The 21,425-nt window shown below is 40.4% G+C and overlaps 1 protein-coding gene across 1 annotated transcript in view; it reads left to right on the top strand.

Annotated features, from left to right (window-relative positions):
- The window catches only part of gpc5a (glypican 5a), a 165,660-nt gene that overhangs the window by 93,500 nt on the left and 50,735 nt on the right, over nucleotides 1-21,425 (top strand). The window contains exon 8 of the mRNA XM_079555329.1: nucleotides 20,396-20,558. Coding sequence (XP_079411455.1) covers nucleotides 20,396-20,558 — 163 coding nt within the window. The remainder of the gene's footprint in view (nucleotides 1-20,395; nucleotides 20,559-21,425) is intronic.

Consider the following 21,425-nt stretch of genomic DNA (forward strand, 5'->3'; position numbering starts at 1 on the left):
GATCAGAGGAGACAGAGGGCAGCCAGCCAGGTTCCTTCTGGGTGCTACAGTTTCCCCGACACACAGTGACAGTGCGGCTCAGCCGCAGCAGCTCAGGACTAACACCTGAACACTATTTCGTTGTACGCTTGTACAATGATTATAAAGCACTTACTTACTTACTTACTTACTTACTTACTTACTTATATTCATATGAAATAATAGGTCAAATATATTTGAACTTATCAAGATATATTTTTGGACCCGTGGTGATTTAGTGGTAGAGATGTTATTATAAATAAAGGTCAATAAATTATAATCTGACGAGCAAAAAGGTCCTGAGTTTGATTGTCAAAACTGACAGATGTTTCTGTGGACATTCTGCTTGCTCTTTCAATGTCCAGACATGCCCAATAGACTAATCCTCCCACCAGGAAGTTCTGACCAAACCTAATGATCTAGAAATGGAACCCCTGGCACTACACTGTTGCACTGTTCCTGGCAGGTTACCCAAGTGGCATCAAAAGGTGGATCAAATGCATAGAGCAAATTTCCCTTTGCGGACAATAAAGAATACCTTATGAATATCCGCAGGACAAATCCTCCTGATCTATGCAAATGTGTTGTACACCTTGTATGTATTATGTGAATGAGGGAATGGTCATTGTATTATCTGTAACCAGGACGGTCATTTCCCAGGGTATACTCCGCTAAAGGCCCATAGTTGCTCATATGTCCCTGTCATATTTCAGGTAGATAATAAGTAGAAATGGATAAATATCCCTTCTACAGTATATTCATATAGCATGTAAAACCACTGGCACACAAAAACAACAACTATCTTTATGTGACACCAAGCATACCGTATATAGATTCTTTCGGAAGGGCATCTGGCTTACACACAAACACACAGTTATATCAATATGCAAATCCCCACAGGCTTGAGGCAGGTGATTTGCTGTTGCTCCCCTAAGGGGAAAGAAGATTAGTTTAGTAAGAATAGCTTACAGTTGCAGTAAATGCCATTTTTATACTTCAAGCTTAGCACGGAAAAGGCAGGTTTTCCTCGCAGGTTTTTCTTCGCTTCTGTTGTGAACAGTGGCTCGTGGGGTTTGTAAGCCTTTTCTACGTGAAGTGATTTGAGATTACTTTTGCGGGACATTGGCACTGACTGTAAACAAGACACTCGACATTGTGGTTCTCATTGTTTATATGTTACAACAGTCCGCAGGCTCCTCCTTAAAGCCTCAAGTGTTTCTGGAAGAGTCTAAAAAACAGCAGGTGTGTCTGCAAAGCCCAGAGGAAATCGGATTATGAATTTTGTCTCAGTAAATATTAATGGCTAATGTCCAAAGCACTTAGACCTTGTGTTTGAGAGATTTTTTTCAATGTAACTGAATTTTGATGTGATAAAATAAGATCACAATCAGGATAGACAGCTCAATCTCCTTCCTATTTTATCCTGCACAGTTTAAACATATGGATATTGGAGTTACAGGGATGTTTGTTGTCTGCAGTTGACATATCTTTCAGTGAAGCAGTGGGAAAACACCGAGCAAGCCAGGTTCATGGGCAGACAGGGAGCACCTAAGTGGAGAATTAGCCTTGTTACGTATTAGAGAAATACACACATCCAAATTAAAGGGAACGGAAGCGATAACAAGGAGATGACCAAGGGTGGGATTCCAATCTGAACGTGTAAAATTGTTGGTTTCATGCTGTCTATTGAGTTTCATAGGGGGAAAACACTGTCTGTGGAAATCAAAGCACTGAACTCAGTCCCCCCAATGTTCTTCCTAAAGTGTAATTAATTTATCTCATATTTCAAATGATGGGTAAGTGGCTGCTGATAGAAAACAAGTCTTGAGTGCCAAAAAGTAGCTGACGCCTTTAGAAGAACACAAAATCAATCCTTACACAGTTAAAAAGCCATTTGTCTAGGTTTGTGCGGCCTCATATTTACAAAAGTCCTTTTCTCCTCTTCATCAAAATCAATGTGGCCCTTCCCTGTGGCAGCGGCTTTTTGCAGGTTTGGCTCCTCTCAGCGCTGTTTATCTCCCTGTGTGATAGCATTAGAGCAGTTTGTGGCACCATTTCCTCTTCTGGAGCTTTGACAATGGTAGAGGGGCAGCCTGTAGAGGGTGCTGTCAGTCAGAATCAGATTACGTTATTACTGATTCGTAAAGGACATTATCTAATTGCTTGAGTTTTAACTATGTAATGCAAAAAAAAAGCACATATTTATTCCATGAGAGACGTTCATTTTTCGATTGCCTTAAAGAGGATTAAAAAGTAATTATTTTTTCTTACCTGAGCTTAGACGAGTTGATGCGTACCTGTCTGGTCTTTGTGCGTGCGCTCAGTCACGCTAAGGCAAAAGATCTGTTTTGTGAGTTTGTTACGCATTTCTATAATTTGTTGTTCTGAAGTAAGCAGAAGTTGCAGAGCACACTGTTGCTTTCCACTGGTGTCATAGCAATGTACAATCCTCCAAATTGATTTCTGCAACTGTGGTCTGCAGTGCTAATTGAACGGGAGGGACTCACATTTTCAGCCAGAGTGATAAAAGGGATTGCGCTGTTCGTTACAGCAATTACTGCTGATTTCATTCCACTGTAAGGGAGTGGTTAAAGCAAGTGACACACATTCACAGTATGGCATGCAGTATGGCACCCAAGATACAATGGTAGAAAAAAACACATTGCAAGTTAGTCATCATTGTCAATTCAACACTGCTGTGCGAGGAGGGATAAGATGCTGGAGTTAGGTTGAAAAAGTATTTGAGGCCTGAAATTCAAAGCCCATGTTTATCTATCATGATTCATTTATCATAGGACTCTTCCATCTGTTCATCAAATACACAAGTGGATCAGTCTGCAGGGGGCGATGATGCATGTCACCTCCTTCAGTGCACTCCTCACGTGTGGTTTGTGTCTCTGCTTTTATTCTGGGAGACTGAAAGGCTGAAGGCCGGGGCAAGACTGTTGACCTGGTGCTGACGCTTCCCCACACGTCTAATTCACACCATCTGCAGCGAGTCACAGCACATAAATCTATATCGTAACCTCTAGAGAAAAAGGAGAGAGAGAGAGAAGGGAAGTATGAGTGAAAGATTAAGCGCAAGGACACTTCCATTTTCTGTCCAGATGGGTTTTGATGTATTTTGGGATGCCACTTCTGTTGAATATCTTGTAAACAGAAAAAAAGAAATCAATTATTTTAATGAAAAATAGTAATATTTTGTGTCTGTAGAATGAGCCCTTTGTGTCTAATCCGGGCTCTTCTGGCGCTGGTTCAATGGGACTTTGCTGACTTTTTCCCCATGGTATGCTGTCACGACAAGTGTTTTGTTTACCTGCCACGCGTGAAGAAGGAGGAGGCGCTGTGTCCACCTCCTCCCATGTCTCCAATTGTGGAACCCGTTCACAGATGCCCTGTCTATCCATGTCTTGGAAATGTGAAAGCCTTGTCCAAAACAACAGTGCAAATCCTTTTAAAGTTGTTGTCAAATATAGACCTTAATAAGAACTAAATACTTCTTGTTGGGCCTTGCACAATGAAATCCTCTTTATATTCTCGCTGTAGAAAGAGCATTGTTGTGAAATCTTGACATGAAAGAGGCAGAACTCCAGCAGTGAAGCAAAGTAGACAGTCATCTCAAAACACTGCACGTTTGGCGTAATTGATTGTTTGTCTCAGCTCTTCTCACACGTACATTTAATGGAAATACCCAGTATGTGCGTGAATACTATGACTATGACAGTGCCTCGTAGATGTAGGAGGATTTAAGAGGACCGCATGTAGCTTACGAGCCCTCTCCAAGTAGCTAATTTAATTGGCAAAATAACCCATCCTGTATATTATGACCCCATCTGCCAACATTTAGCTAAATATCCCATAGAATCGCATAATATTTTTTCCAAGTATTTTCAAAGTAATAAGTAGCTTTCTGCCACCCTTTATTTGGAAATAGGAGTTCATGACAAAAAAAAGTGGAGACTCCTTCTCGGCCACATGTGTATCTTTCACCACTTGTCCACTGGATATAGGCTTTAGGTCGTTTTTACAGTGGTTTTACTGCATTCATTTTACATTTACTACTAGAGTGACTACGAGGTGAAACGTTCGACACTTCAACTACAGAGTAAAGCTGTAAAGTAAGAAAATACTCTATGTTCGCAGTGCGCAGCCACACTTTTGTACAGTGCCTCTCGTTAGTATTCATACACCTTGAACTTTTGCACATTTTGTCATGTTTACAACCCTAAACATAAAGATTTTATTTTTTATTTTTTTACTGAACGTTCACACACAAGTAACAGACAACTGTGAAGTGAAAGCAAAATGATACATGATTCTGTTAATTTTCAAAAAATAGAAAAGTGAAAAGTGGGGCGTGCATAAGTATTCATACAGCATTTTCTGAGTGCATTAAATTGCCTTTAAAACATTTCTAATGACTCCAGACTGTTCACACCTTGGCCTAACGGTTAAATAGAGGCCACCTGTGTGTAATCTGCTCTCAGTATAATTTCAGCTGTTCTTTTAGGCCCTCAGAGCTGTGGTCGGAGTGTATTGGTCACTAAACAACATCCTGAAGGTCAAGGAGCACCAGAGAGGTCAGGGATAAAGTTGTGGAGAAGTTTAAAGCAGCGTTAAGTTATACAAAGATTTCCCAAGATTTGAACATCTCCCGGAGCACTGTTCAATCCATTGTTCGGAAATGGAAAGAGTATAGCACCACTGCCAACTTACCAAGGCGTGGTCCTCTACCTAAAATATCAGAGCGAACAAGGAGAACACTGGTCAGAAAGGCAACCAAGTGCCCCAAGATAACTCTGGAGGAACTGTGAAGTGCTGCTGCTGAGCTGGGGGAAACTGTACATGGGACAACTATAAGTCATATTCTTCACAAATCTGGCCTTCATATACGAGTGGAAGAAGAAAGCCATTATTGAAAGGAGGCCATAAAAAATCCCGTTTGAAGTTTGCTAGAAGTCATATGGAGGACACAGCTCCATGTGGAAGAAGGTGCTTTGGTCAGATGAGACAAAAATTGAACTTTTTGGCCCAAATGCAAAACGTTATGTATGGCACAAACCTAACACTGCTCATCGTCCTGAATGCACCATCCCCAGTGTCAAATATACGGGGGGGAGCATCATGCTGTGGGGCTGCTTTTCCTCAGCGGGGACTGGGAAGATTGTGAGAATAGTTGGGGACATGGATGGAGCCAAATATAGAGACATTTTGGAGGAAAACCTGCTGGAGTCAGCAAGAGAACTGAGGCTGGGGCGGAGATTCACCTTCCAGCAGGACAATGACCCTAAACACAAAGCTAAATCTACAATGGAATGGTTTAAAGACAAACATATTAATGTGTTGGAATGGCCCAGTCAAAGTCCTGACCTAAATCCTATTGAAAATCTGTGGAAAGAATTGAAAACTGCTGTTCACAAACGCTCTCCTTCAAATCTGACAGAGCTGGAGTTGTTTTGTATAGAGGAATGGGCTAAAATTTCAGTTTCTAGATGTGCAAATCATGTACAGTCATACCCCAAGAGACTTGCTGCTGTTATTGCAGCAAAAGGGGGTTCCACAAAGTATTAATTCATGCTGTATGAATACTTATGCAAGTCCCACTTTTCACTTTTCTATTTTTAAAAAAATAGCAGAATCATGTATCATTTTGCTTTCACTTCACAGTTGTCTGTTACTTGTGTGTGAACGTTCAGTAAAAAAATCCAAATAAAATCTTTATGTTTAGGGTTGTAAACATGACAAAATGTGCAAAAGTTCAAGGTGTATGAATACTAACGAGGGGCACTGTAGGTGAACCCCAAGGCTAGCTGTTTCTACATACGCTGCTTACGACCACCTTGTATGGGAGTGAATGAAAAAATCCCCTTTCTTTGTGTGAAGCACTTTGGATGACTTATGTCATCTGAAAAGAAAGTTGAAATTGAGATTCCCGTCCATCTTTTCCCCCTCTGTGAATCTCTTTCAGCGTAAGGGTTTTCCAGGAGAAAACCTCATAAACAGCATCAGGCCCAAACTCTTAACACTGTAAAGGTTTCTGTTACTTTTGCTCAGGAAAGTCCTTAGTTGTAGGTGCGAGATGTGACTTTTAATGAAGCGTGCAACACATTTAAAAGTAACTTCTCTTTCATTGCTTCAAGCCATTTGTATAATTTCTTCCAGCGCTTAATGAGAAGTTAATAAGAAAAGCTAATGGACTTAATCTGTGAAAACTTCAGGCAACAAGCACTTTTTAAATTGGACAGTTTAGAGACTTTGTCTGACCTTGTGAGGCAGATGCACACGTTTTTTACCTATCACCTAAAAATAATATCAGCAAGCGAAAATTTGAACTTCAACGGAAGAAACATCTTTGTTCAGGTCAAATTATTTATTCATTGGTTTTATAGTTTTCTGTTTTTGTGCATTTTATTTTGTCCCATGTATTGTATTATTATTTGTGTAAGTGTCTCATTCTATAGATGGGCACTTGTCATCAGCAATCATTGAGTTGTATGTTACATATAAAGAGAGTCATTACAATACAATACAATACAATTACAGAGGATGTAAGTAAGTGAGTAAGTGGTTTTTTTTGTCATTGTACAACCATACAACGAAATAGCGTTCAACCTGACCAGGATGTTTTTGAAGATAGAGGAAACCGTAGCACTCAGGAAACCTGGCTGGCTGCCTTTAGTCTCCTCTGATCCTCTGAAACCTCCTGGGTTTGTCCCTGTTTCAGAGCGTGGTGTCCTGCACTGGTCCGCTCCTCCACCTCCTCCTTCCACTTCCTCCTGCGCAGCTCTCTCCGCTCCACAACAGTCTTTCACCATCTTCTGGGAAGAGATTAGCTGTTAGTCTGTTTTATCCTCCAGTGAACGTCCATTAGCCAGAGCAATGGTAGGGACAGAAGGCATGTGTGGCTTAGCTTTGAGTCTTGCCCGGATACCTCCTCCTTTGTCCCTTCCTGGTTTCCTGTAAGATTCAATATATACTTCATTTGCAGTGAAAACACGTGAAAATTAACAGCCAGAAAGAAAATAAAAGGAGACAGGTTTTATTTTAAAATCTAATGTAAAAACGTACTTCCGTATTTCCATTATAACCACGTTGCTTGCATAATGGCACAAGTGTGAAACGCACAGAAAATCATTAGTAACATATTTAAAAATACATTTCAGGAACTCATTATATCCCTTATCATACCCCTTTTTCTTTCTTTCTTTTTATTTAGTTATATATTGAATTTTTTGTATTTTCGAATATATGATCAACCTGCTACACAGTAAAATAGAATTAGAAGAGCACTGAACCCACTGTTAAATGTAATCCCAGATGACAACAAGACATTTTTATTCCAGTATTCTCGGATGCCATTTGTGCATTCAGAGCGAAAGAGGAGTGGGAAGTCTTCCAATCAGTGTTTGCAGTTGAGGCCTTTTTGTGCCACATCTGTTATAATTCATTGAACAGTGTGTGTGCTCACAGCTCTCCAGTGTTATGTAGTTTGCATTATCATCTCATTGGGACCTGATTTGCAAAGGGCTCAGATTTGCAAATGCGTCTGATTGGCGGCGTCTCGTTAGCTGCTCCCGTAAAGTGAAGTGTGTGACAGCATCAGCATGACCTGGATTGTCATCATCGCTCCTCCATTTGCAGAGAGCAGCTCATGTTTTATTCCTACTACGCCTTAAGGATGTGCCACACTCGTCACATGTGGCACTCAGGTTTTTTTCCCCCCTCAGCGCGACGCACCAAAGGGGTCTAGCCCCGTAAAAGTCGCAATCATGTCACTACTTCACAATGGCTGGTCTGGCAGACAGAAAAAACTAGGGCTTGATTGGAATATGTGGGTCATGCAAGGAAGGAGACGTTAAAAAATAGCAGACAGGAACATTCATTTTATCATTAGAGACTGGAACGGGCAGACCTTGGAAATTTTTGACCTTCACAGTGACATCAAAAAAACGTTTTCATCTCGTTTTCACGGCAGAGTTTTGGTTGGAATCAATGATGGCATGTTTACTCAGCTGTATGATTTCATTCAGCATAGAGTGTGGAAATGTATTAAGTGTTACTGTTAAGAACTCGTCAAAGTTCCCTCCTGCAGAAGCGCTTCATCCTTGTTTAATATGATTTCGTACATTTTTAGGCAGCAATAGTGCACTTTTTAACAGGAAGTAAACTAGATGCTAGAGTTTTGTAAATAATGAATAGACATGACCCATCTGCGTCTCCAGAGACTCTGAGGTCAACATGTTCAAATTAATGTTTATTACGTAGTATCTGTTGGTAAATTAGATTCCAGTGCAAGAGCCTCATATCAACTCACCAGTGATGTGCGGTGAGCGTGGTGCTGGTGAGGCACATGTTGTATTGACTCCAATATAAAGTCAACAAAGCTGCAACTTGCAGTCTCTGGTAATTGTGTAAATGTTACTTACTTTGAAATAACGATACCATTTTCCAATTAGAAATAAGAAGTTGCAACATAAAATACATTCTCACAATATTACAAATAACTTGACTTGTACCCAGCCTGCGCAAGTGATAAGTTATTAACAATCCTGATGCTCCACGAGGCCTCACCTCGGGTCTTTCAAAGCACGGTTTAAAGTCAAATGAACAGGTTAAACGTGTCGTTCTTGTGCCAGATCCTTTATCCAGATGATAGAAAGCCAAAGCGCCCACAAAAACCCATTTACAAATGTATTTTACTTTTGGGGGTTGAACAAAGCACCAAATGGGAGAGAGCGCTGAGTGAATGAGCCGAGGGCAAGTGTGTGCGGGACGCCGGAGGCTGGCTGCAGCTCCATCCTCTTTACATAATACACAAGACGTTACTGCAACACACATACATTTAACACTTACAGTAACATAGTGCAACATTTGCTGTCCTTAATGATGTCAAAACATGTCGTTATTGTTACTGTTATTATGTTATTTAGAAGGAAAATTTCTGCTGGAATAAAACTGTCCCTGTTTTGTTTTGTTTTGTTTTGGTCCACAAGATAATTATCCAATCAAAAAGCAGAATGAGCTTCACACAAAGAGACTCTTCCACAATCCAGCATCTGTCCCCAATCAAATCTTTATAAGTGCTTGTTCAGTGTCCGTTACTTAAAGCTTAGGAGGGAAGTTTGCCTTTTCACACCAAGCTTTAATATTTTTGTTTGGCCTTTGTTCATGTTCATTTTGGTGCTTACACGACATACAGTATATCTATTGTGGTGTTGCCATTGTCAAAAGTTGCTCAGAATGGCTGCCTAACGAGAGATTGAGGAGTTTCTTCATTCATATTCCACCCACTGTAATTGCCATGGTAACAAGATAATCAGTATTATTTACTTGACAAGTGAGTTCATACCGACATATCATTGTGTCTGGAAAAGCATCTTTCTGCCTCACTAACACAGCTGCATGTTTAAAAGACAAATGCTGCTGTAACAAGGGAAGTGAGTGGCTTGAATTAAAATAAACACATCTCGGCAATGAGGTGTTCTATTAAAGGAAGCAAGTTGTGCACACAGAATATAAATGTTTTTAGCTGTTTAGAAACATGAAGGTCTATGACACACAATTTTACAGCTCTAATGCTACTTTTGGTAGGTTGTTTTTTCTCTTTAATTTAATCCCAGGCCAGTGTTTATACAGTATATAATGTAATTGTTCTGTTTATTTAAATTCTGAAATAGGTCATAGGTTAGGTTCAATACCTCAACAAAAAACAAATTAGATCTCATAATCAGACCATCTCATCTCCAGCTACAGCATTTAGTTACCTTAAACTATAACGTAAGAGGATGTAGATGAAAAACTCCTGCTGATCTTCCATCTGCCGCAAGAGCGTCGTTGGTCCAGACGAGACTGTCATCTTGCATGTACTGTACACAACTGTTGCGCCATGTGCCTGCGGCCAGTGTTGCGAGGGCGCCGCACTTAAAAACAGTTGATTCAGTTGATAAATTAATTTTATACTCTAACACTACAATGCCTAAACAACTGCAGCCTTTTAATATAAATTCTGTTCAATAAATGAGACTGCATCTCCATTAGTTTTTATGAGCTTGCAGGTACGAGTAGCAGTCAGAAGCCTTATTTTCAACGTTTTCCATCTCAGTTTCAGCCACGCTCTTTGTTCCCTTCATTTATTTGCCCCTGACCTTGGCGAGCAGAAGTGCAAGACAGAGTTGTTTCCAGTTTTTCCCTCGCAGCAAATGGAAATGTATCATTACTATTCCACAGCACACACACAAAAACAGCAACGCAGCTATTGACAAATTCATCTTGCAATCTGCGCAACTGTAGAATTTCATCATCTTGCTCATCAACCGCTCTTTTCTATAAATTATTTGTTGACCCGCTCTCTTGCTTTCGCTGTCGTCTCCTCTGGATGTGCTAAAAACCCATCAAGAATCCATAAGTAGGCGCTGTCCCCATGTCTCTCAATCATGGCCTCCTCCGTCTGCCCGTCTACCCCATACGCTGAATTATTTACCACTCATTGATGTGGTGGTTGACCAGCAGTTTTGCTCCTGCATTATTCATAGCCCTACTCCTCTTACTCCCAAGGATTAGCACTTAGAATATATTCACATTGGATTTGGGCAGTTCTGTTAAATGTGAATGGCTCGTTATTGCATTTGACTGTGATAGAAGTCCGTTTAAAGTAGCTGGAAAACAATCTTGGTCATGTGTGTTGCCTTGTTTACCGCATTAATAAAACATTTGAAGCACCACTTGTTTTCGCATGGCTTAGAAATTCATTTTATTATCCGGAGCAGAATCTCAGATGGGGAAAAGAAATGTAACGTTAGACAAACAGCAGAGTGAGCTGGTTTTAATCCGTTCTTATTGGCTGCAGCTCCATGCCCAGGAGATACACACATACACATCCAGAGCTGCAAACCTGAAGATAATGAATTATCTCCAATAAATTATTGTAGCTGTTTGTTTAAGATTAAAATCCAGACTCATGATCCGCTTTGTGTAATTAAAGTTGGACATTGTTGACAATAGAAATGCTCCAAGTAAAAATCACTGCAGGAAATTAGCTTCTTTTACATTTTATTATTAACCTTGATTTACTACAATAAACATTTTCCTGAAATGTTTATAGCAAGCACATACCTTTGATTGTACATCGTGTGTTCATAAACCATTTAAAATCTGTTATTAAAGTTATTAAAGTTGGACATTGTTTGACAGTAGACGAGTTCCAACAAATGAAATAACTTGTAGGGTTCTATTAGTCAGATACTAGGATGAGATGTTAAATTCTTTTACCTTTACATGTTCCAGCCGCTATCTGCGGGGCATCTTCAGAAGTATCACCGGTGTGCAGTGACGTCTCTTATCAGCTGTTCTTTCTTCCAACGCGTGGCCACTCAGACGGTCCTGACAGCTGATAACTAGCACTTGACTGCACACCGATGATGCTTCTGATGAAGGCTTGCAGATGTGAATGGGAAAGAATTTAACATCTCTCATCCTAGTTTTTGACTAAAAGAGCCTTTAAAGTTATAATAGTAACAAGAGGACACAATGAACGTTACCAAGCTCTACAAGCAGTGGCAAATGGTTGACAGGTCCCTGTGACGCAGAATAATGCGCACAAAAGGATAAAGATTCTAGTCCTGCTTCGGGCATAGTTCACAGTATCATAACTGTAAAGTTCCTCTGGCTCTGTAGAGCACAAGTGGAGCGAAGCATGAAGAAATGGCATCCGTGTGGTTTAGCACAAGAAAAAAAATATGTATAGAAAAAAAAAACTGCAACTGATGAATCCTATCCTCACCACAAACTCACTGATGATTTTTGGCCAGAATTAATCTATAAATGCATAATTGAATATTGAAGATTTTGATATTTTACAAAAAGTTACATGAAAAGACACAAAGTCAAGGGATAAAGTTCAGTCAAATGAAGCCTGGGCGTTAATTCAACCTGGGAGACTAATTTCAGCATCACCTACCTCCAGCCAATCTGATGGCTCCACCTCAGCCATCAGCGTAAGAGCCGCACCTCCGTAGCAGCCAATCATTGCCCTCGGTCCCACTTTTAAGCCCCAGGAATCATGGTTCGTTCGCTTCACAGCTGTGCTGCGACCCGCCTCCACCCCATCTCCGCCTCCTCCGTCCACGGCTTCTACCTGCTGTATCTTCACTGGTCTTCATACCACCACCAGTGTCCAGGCTCCGAGAAGACATCCCTAGCTCCAAGCTGTTCATCCATACTGACTTTCATACATCGATGTCTACCGCCGGGGTCTCATCGCCAAAACTAATATACATGTCAATAAATCTTCCTAATCGCTGCTTTTGTCTGTTTGAGTCTATCCAGGTTGAATTATGTCTTGCTTAAACAAAAGAAACACTATAGATGACTCTTATAACAGTCAAATAATTTTGGCACTCCTAGTGTATCTTATAACAGCAGCAATTTGTGACAAAGAACATATGCATGGTTAGCAGACTGAGAAGAAAATGCTGATGAGCTGGATTTGTTACTGTTGCTGTGCTGGTTAATTATGCTTCACAGTCTGAAAGTTGTAAAAATGTTTCTGTGCATCCACATAAAGAATAGTTGTTTTTTTTGAGAGCTAGAAACATGTTGGGCCAGTGGCTAACAGTTAAAATTCTGATTCCTCCTAATGTTGCCCAGGCCTTAGCCAATTTGGCGCCCTTTAGGCAAGATTTAACTTCTGCCTCCACCTTAGCTTTACAAGTCAGTACTTATCCCTAATCATTGGTTCTCTCTTTAATCTCCATAAATGTACAAATTCAAGTGCTAATATCTCCCTTCAGAAGTTCACATCTTCAGGTGTATAATTTCTTGGCCTGGGCCTTTGTCTTTATGCCTCAGCTGCCTCTGCGCCCCCTGGTCCGTGTAAGAGGCCTGTCAGAGCTGGAGCTGCCATGAGTCAAATGCAGAGTGACAGGCTGCGTCTTGGGAGCACATTCACATCCCGACACTTCCCTCCTCTGACTGGCAAATATGATGACTGTAAGTTCTCAGCCTTTACCCCCCTATTTACTGCAAAGCGCTTCAAAGAGAATCACTAGCAAGCTCTAAACCTCCATACAAAGCATCGGACCACTGTCGACACAATGCTCTTTGCTCTACCTGACACTGTACCTTTTAGCGCTGCTCCCCCCCCCCTCTCCTTTTTGCAGTTAGCGAGGTTTAATTGCAAATAATGATATGGCGCTTCTTGCCGTGCTGGCACTCTGTCTGCAGTGCAAAATGGAGGCACAGTAAAGACACGGCAATCATCTTGTTCAAACAGCTCTACAGAAGACGTGTCTAAATAGAGAGAGGTCGCTAATTGCAGTGACATTTCAGAGGAGAGACATTACAGAGAAGAGATGTATGTACGGATGTATAGGTAATGCAGAAAAATGTGACACTGTGCAGCAAATTACTTCATGTGATATTTTGTCTGGTGATTCACAGAAAATGTAACAATATGAAAACACTAAATTACTCCAAACCAGACTACATGCAGTTAATTGATCTGCTCTGGACCTACATGCAGACTCTCCGTAAGTAAGTTTCCATGCAGGTCAGGCCACACAAATCACTAGTTGAACTTGGAACTGGACCAGAATTCCCTAAAACTGTAGGAGACCCGATCAGACTTATGCATGGACTTGTCAGGTCTAAGGTCTTGTCAGGTCTAAGCCAAGTCTTATTGTAAGTTCAGCTCGGTCTTTAAATTAGGACACTGTATAATCTCTGTTTACAAGATTATTGTCATGGTTGGAGGTGGTGTGAAGAAAGTAAAAACCCAAAATGCAGGACTGCAACAAAACTGGAGATGTTTAATGAACAACGAAAACCAAAATAACCAAATCCAGAGAAAACCAAAAACCGGGGCTGACGAAGACAATGACGCAACAAAGGACAAGGGAAACACAGGGGTATAAATACAAGAGGAAACGGGATCAGGTGAAACACATCAGGGCGGGGCAGGCAGGTAACGAGGGAAGTCAAACAGAAAATCACACGACCAAAAAGACATGTCAAAATAAACCACCAAGAACAGATGAACACAAACCAGGATAACAAAGGCCGAATCGTGACAATTATGGGCCCAATGTTCAACAAACAGAGTTAGCGCAGAAGACATTTTGCCAGGGCGTGGCTTAGAAAGAAGGGGTCGACGGAGGCTTGGTGGCAACAAGTGCTTGTTGCCTGTTGCTTCTTCCCTTTTTCTCTGCTCATCTTTACATTAACATAGCGCTGCCTCGTGTACTTCTTTCAGCATTTACGCTCCATCATTTTCAAGCTCTTACAGGACAAACTACAAAGTTTGTAGTAGTTCCACTGTGAGTTAAGCATTGGCCGTGTCCCGAGAGAGAGAACATACCGCTGACTTTGGAGTGCCACACGGGGCTCTAAACGCCGCAGAAACATTATCAAAACAATGGAGCGTGTGAACCCCGGTCCAGCCGATGTACTGCCTCCATTCAACCAACTTGCTGCGTTTAGGCTGGAGCGGAAGATTACACAGTGTGCACCACGTCAGCGCGAAAGTCTAGTCGAAACACAACATCGGGTCCTGTAAATCTCAGAGGACAGACATTCAGGTGGATTAATAAAGTCTGATAAAAAATAAGATGCTTAATCAAGAATAGCAAAGTTTGATGAGTCAAAATCTTTTTTATTGAAACAGTCGGCCTTTCACAATGAACACAATTACTTACTAATTACTTATTAATTACTTCAAGGCCACAGTTGGTGACAGACAATACTGCAACATCCCAGTGTTTGGCTGTAAGGAAGAACTGATTTGACTAATCACGACAAGACATGTACAGCCGTCTATGCTTTTCTTGGAGAAATAAAACCTACATACCAGTAATTTCTCTGATGAATAAATAAGAGTATGTCCAGAAACACCTTAAATTGAAATGTTATACCCAAGTCATGCTCCTTTTTGCTTGCATTTTATTATATGCAGAATTTAGCATCATGCGGGTATTGCATTTATCACAATAAATTGGGGAGACATTCTGCGGCAGAATAAGTATGCTGTTCACGCCACTCTGTTTGCATATGAGGGGGGCCTATTCATTATAGTGTCTACCTGTGGGAAGCTCCTGTCTGCGTGGTGATTTAAGACCAGAGCTGAGTTTCCAGATGGCTTTGGGAGAGCGCTGTGTGGGCTGATCACTGCTGTCCTTGATGCTCAGGGCTTTCCCTTATACACCGCCATAATGGAGATATCACACAGGCATAGCTGCTCTGCCAGTCATTTTCTGAAGCATTTTATGGTTGTATTGTGTCCGAAATGGGCAAATGTGATATCGCAATGCGCTCTGCGAAATATCTCATAGTCAGTGATTCAAGTTAAAGCCTAGATCCTGGTTTCCAAATGCTAATTGCTTAGATATGCCCAATGCACCTGACACTTTTTTTGTCTTAATTGGAAAGTGAAATAATAAGACAGTTTCATGGTGTGGGAAGGGAAATGTAGCAAAGTTGTACAAACTGTAGACTACAACGCATCAATATTTTTCTCAGTAGAATAAATGGGATATCTTCCTAATCCTATTGCCGATGGACGTAATCATCATTCTTACTTTTCCTATCAACAACTGCTATAGCAAATCGTCTGCCTTCTATAGCAGGGACTGCAGAATTGGCCCTAAATTCATTGTCTTCCTCTTCATCTTTATAGGCTTGAGACTGGCACAAAGAACGCACTTGGCAGCATATATGTTTCATCATTTCAAAGCTATTTGTACTTTTCTGCAACAATCTAATCCAAGACTGAAAGACAAACCTCAAAGGGTCGATTATGATGTTTTGGCATTTGTTTAGTATGATGAAACTTTTACACATCTTCATCGCTTAAAGTTTGCCATTTGCCATGGATTTTCTGGCAGACGCACGTGCCCCGTAGGATGCTCTATAATTACTTGGGTAAATGCCTGCTTGTTAGCGTCAGTCGCATGCTCTGTAAGATGCCTGTGATAGTAAACATCACACCTCTGTTAACATGCTAGTGTTTAACCCAGGCGAGTGTTCGCCGGCAGCTCTTTGCACGTGCACCCCTGTTCTCATTACCAAACATACACGTCTTTAATTATTCCACTAACTGGCAGGTGTGTCATAGTGGCTCCCTCTGAGGCCTCCATTGATCAAACACTAAACAGCAGCTGATAACAGGCTGACAAGGCAAGATGGCCGACATGTTTACCACTGCTCCGTGTTTGAAATGTTAACATACATTTGCTCTTGCATTTGTCACCAAGCTCCAAATTTAGAAGTGATTGAAGAAGAGAACAACTTATGTTCATGTCAGTGTTTTTCAAAGTCAAATGATATTGCATGCTGCACTTCCGGTTTGCCAAAGTACGACTATTGACCACCCTAACTTGGACTGACATTGCATCTTATTACCCCCAGTGGAACAGTTAACATTGGTAGACTTGGTTTAACTCGAAGGTTGGTGGTTCAAGTCCTGCCAAATCATGGGATGTTGTTGCCATGTCCTTGAACACGCTTCACTCATCTTGCCTATATGAGGGCCCTATTGTTGTCAGAAAAAGTTCAAACAAACTTCACACCAAACAGCAGCTGAGTTAATCAAGAAAAACAAAAACAAAATAGGATAATTAAATATTTAATTATCCGAATTAATTATTTAGATTTTCCAAACCCCCCATAGGACCCCCAAGATGCTAGTGAATGCACTGTAATAATTACAATGTGGGGGCTTTTTACTCGTGTGACTGTGTTTTAACCTCTTACAGAGCTCATTTTCTCCAATTTGACTTAACCCAAATCTAAAAGCTAAATGCCTATAAGCCACATCATGCCTCATTTGAAAGCTAAGACCTACAAAACTGACTTTTCTGTAACATTGTTGCCGCGTTTATGTCACTTTTTTTAAGCGTATTTGTTGCGTTATTATCCTCATTTCCGTCACTATTTTGACGCTTTTTCCAAGAAGCTTTAAGATTTTAGTTATGCCAGACTGGACATAATATGCTTGGTTCAGCAGGGGTGAAAAGATTAAGCAGTTAATATTTACTTTCAAAGGCCTTTCTTCCTTGCAATGATGATCGTTCGTCAGGAGCCCACCTCTGACCATTTAGTGACCGGATATGCATTCAGCTGAACCTGTCTCATCATTAGACAAAGACCGTTGTCATTCACCACAGCTTAATCTCCATCACGTCGGCTTTCATTATGTGTCAGAACGTCCTTTCAACACTATGGAACGCAGTACTTTTCAATCCTCAAACGGTGGAACAATTGAGAGGTCGTATGAACTGTCACGGTCAAATGAGATGCTAAGTGCCTTTACTCACACAAATCATATGTGCTCACTGTTACCTCCCGCCTGTGTAGTCCAATTTCTGTCACTCATACAGTTGAATACGGTGGAAAATGGTCATTTACGCGGCTCTTTAAGTGTAATATGTTCTGAACGATTTCAGACATTGTAAAAGATTGTGAATGTTTCGTTGAGGACAATCGATTTACACCTTCACCTGAATGTGAACCCAGTGAATTTGTATGTTTTTGTGTGCTACGATGCTATTGGTTCATCTGGCTTGATACATTCTCTTGGTAATGCTCCCATTCTTATTGTGCTGTAAAGTAAAGTGTGTGTATTCATTCCTTGCAAATAAATTCCTTGAGCAAGCCAAAGGCAAAAAATCATTGTGCATGGTAGACAATGAAGTTTTTTATATTCTATTTCCATTCTAATAATCTCGTCAATTTCTGAGCAATTTAATATAAGAAATCCACTTTTAGATGCTCTTTGATTTTTCCTATATATATATATATATACTTTTTTTTTTATAACTTAAGCAGAAAGCTTGGCTGTGAGCACAAACTTTTATTCAGTTATAACTCAACTTCGGGAAATCCATTTTTCCAGGTAACATGGCGTAAAAATCGAAATCATTAAAATCACACAAATGCAATAAACCAAACTATCAGTGCTCTCCGTCTTAATAGGCTGTCAGTGCAGACGAGCAGTGCCCACGTAAGCTCATTATCAGAATTGTCCTGGTTACCCAACTTCAGCCACAGCCCTGATACTGCGGCTCCCTGCACCAAACTGCTGCGCCAGCCAATTAGCATAGACAGTACCTTTCTGATCAACACAAAGCTTTCTTTCTTGTTGCCAATGATGCTCTGTGAATTTCAATGAGCCAATTAGCGTTTGCCTCTCCCCTGCTATTGAGTTCACACGATCTCTGATTGAGACCCGGCAGAATGGCAATAAAGCGTAAAGTGTCGCTGGCCCTGTTATTCTTAGGTCTCATCGTCACTGCTTATTTTTCATTTAGCTTCTGCAAATGAGGTTTAATACTGGTGACGTATTCGAACAACCTATCAACACTTAAACTTGCTAATTAGTTTTTCGTGAAGGCTTGTGTGTGTTACTGTAAAGAGTTTTACCAATCAAAGTAAACATCTTTTAGTTTGAGCTCAGATCTGCCATGACATTGTTCGCGTTGCAAGTAAAGTGCAGTGTCTTTGTAGGGGGTTTAATACTAAATCAGCAACAAAACAGAGCTAAAATGGAACTAAATTTAAACTCAACTTTTACACATTTTTCTATATGTTTGACGATCTATTGTGGCTTCTTGGGGGGATATGGATCACCCAGTATTAATTTAGCTGACTTAAATATTCTGTCATAATTTTAGTCAAAGTAATTTTTTTGATGACTAAATTAAAAGTCTAAAATTATGACTACAATGTCCAAATATTTTCGATGACTAAAATAAGACAAAAAAATTAAAAGAAGAGACTGAAATCATCCAAACAGGGACAGTTTGAAAGAGACTCATATAATTTAAATCCACTGATAAATGAACAGGTCTGTGCTTTGCTCATGTGGCGGAAGAAGCATGACGCTGAGAACCTTGATTAAATTGTAATAAATATTATGAATGCGAAGTTGACAAAATTAATCTTAGATTTAGTCGACTAAAACAAGAGAATTGTTTGACTAAATCTTGACTAATACTAGATTACATTTTATTCAAAAGACTAAAACTAAATTAAAATATACTGTCAAAATTAACACTGGCATCATCTGATTTTGTGATAAAGATAATTTTGTAATGTATTGCCCTAATAAAAATCCTGTAATAGTATAGCACAGTACTGTATATAGAAGTGCGGTGGTCCCCAAACTTTGCAGACCTCCAAAATCACCCAACAAACAACTCGGGACCCCTTCTGTAAAGTGTAATTAGTGTTTGGAATAATTTAAGATTGATCTTACAGATGGAGAAATTAGTTCGATAAAAGAGCAGCAAGTCATAGCACATACACACACTGCAATGGGATTTTTTTGCTTGGCACAAAGGAAGTCAGGAGGAAGGTGCAAAACATTTAAAATGTGGTTAAAGGATGTTAGATTGTATACTTTTTTTTGACATGTTTGCTCAATTTCACTTAAATGTGCTGTTTTCAATAAAAAATGCATCAAATTCAATGTCAGAAATGTACTAGTGCATTTCTCTATTGGTCAAATCCGTGGTAGAAATTTGAGGGTATAATGACATTTTATAGATTTGTAAACTTTATCCTGGCAAGGATTACAGCTTTCTTATTGTATATATTACAGAGTGTGTATTGCACCATAAACATTTGATTTCTCTCTGTTGCCCAGGAAGCATGTCCTGTTTAATTTCCTGATGCTGCCTATTAGAGGCGTGCACTTAACAAAGAGCAATGTCTTTGTCAACATGGTTTAAGTGAAGTTTCTTGTCAGTACATGTACTTAGAGTGAGTCATATTCAGGACTATTCATGAGGTTGCTTTGTCTCGTCATTCACGACTCTAACCTTTATTTGGGCCTCTCCAGTTAGCGCACCTTAAACAAAGGCACCATTTATTCACCGTGGTCTCTGAAATGGCTTTTTCTACAATCTTTTCGACAGATCTACAAATTATCCTCACCTGTTTGGCCTTTTCTGTATTGAGCAAATTGCTTTCTTTGTTCAAAATGTGTTAAATGCATGAAAAAAAGACACGAGTTTCGGCTTTGTTTCAGGGTTGTTTGGGGTCTTACTGTCTGGCTCCCAATGTAGGGTAAAAAAGCATGTTGTATGTAGTATACACACAGACAATCAGCACAGCATGTAGTAAAATAACATAGAAATAATGGATAATGCAATAATGTCTTTTTTTTTACTTGACTGAATGGACACTACCAGTGACTGCACATAGATCATTTCTCTATGGCAGTATTTACAACATAATTGGTGTGTGTCTAATAAAGAAAATAGTGTGCAGTCCAGTGTTTAGAAGAGTGTGTTTTGTGTCAGGAACAGTGTCAATTGTCACAAAGCTAAAGGGGAAAAGGTGCTTTCTACATAAATCTGACTTCATATATATATTTTATTTCCAGTTGCTGCAGGGCAAGTCTATCCCTAAACTGGGCACATTGGACCAGATTGAAACAGGAAGTGGGGACTCGGAGGGTCGCTACAGCGGAGACTGTGATGATGAAGACGGCTGCGGGGGATCAGGAGGAGGCGAAGTCAAGAGCAAAGTCTCCAGAGTTTCCAAAAGTGAGTAGTTACTTTTCACAGCTCTTCAGTCATAATATTATCTTTTTGCTCCATTTAACATTTAATAGAGACAGTTGAGCGTTTAACTTAACTACAGGATAATGTTCTAGCTGTGGCGGGCCGTTCCCTCCGGGTCTAGGTCTTTACACGACACGCTGATCTGTAAAAGATGCCGAGGCAACTTCTCCCTGCCCACTGCCCTGAACCACATGTAGAAGCACAGGGACGTACTGCCCCAGGTTTTTAAATTTTAACTGTGCCCATACAGTTAAACAAGCCATCACGTCACTGACTTACACAAGGACAACCCGTTGAAACATAGAAACATCGCTCCGTTTTTCTGCGATGGAACACTGAATTAAGGCAGTCACTGTGCTCAAATGCTTTACCATTGCATCCTGTGTTTACTCCAGCTAAATTCATTCATTCTGTGCTCATCCAATCGGTCTATGTTAGAAACTCTTCAGTCCCTGTCCTATCGTTGTATCACTGTCCTTCTAAGCCGCCTGACTCCAGACCCGTGTTGACCGATGTTCCATGTGGTTACGAGCCGCTGATGCTCTTCCTTTGCTGGGCTCTTAAGTGCCACGCAGTCCGCTTTACCAGGGAAATACTAACCCAGGCTGTTTTATACAAAGTCCAGCTATTAAACGTTCTTGAGAGAGGGATGGTAAACATATTTGCAGTCAAATACATTTTTAACCATGTCATTTCAAACACAGACCCTGTGTGTTTGATTCGACAGCTGCTATAGTGTCCTTTATCCAATAACGAGCGTTTAAAATGTTCACGTGATCTTGGGCCTGCTTTTAAGCAATGGAATATGTGAACCCACGCTTCTGATGGCTGGGGGGTGTTATGTTTTGG

This window comes from Gobius niger (assembly GCF_951799975.1).
Source record: "Gobius niger genome assembly, chromosome: 4".
Classification (NCBI taxonomy): domain Eukaryota; kingdom Metazoa; phylum Chordata; class Actinopteri; order Gobiiformes; family Gobiidae; genus Gobius; species Gobius niger.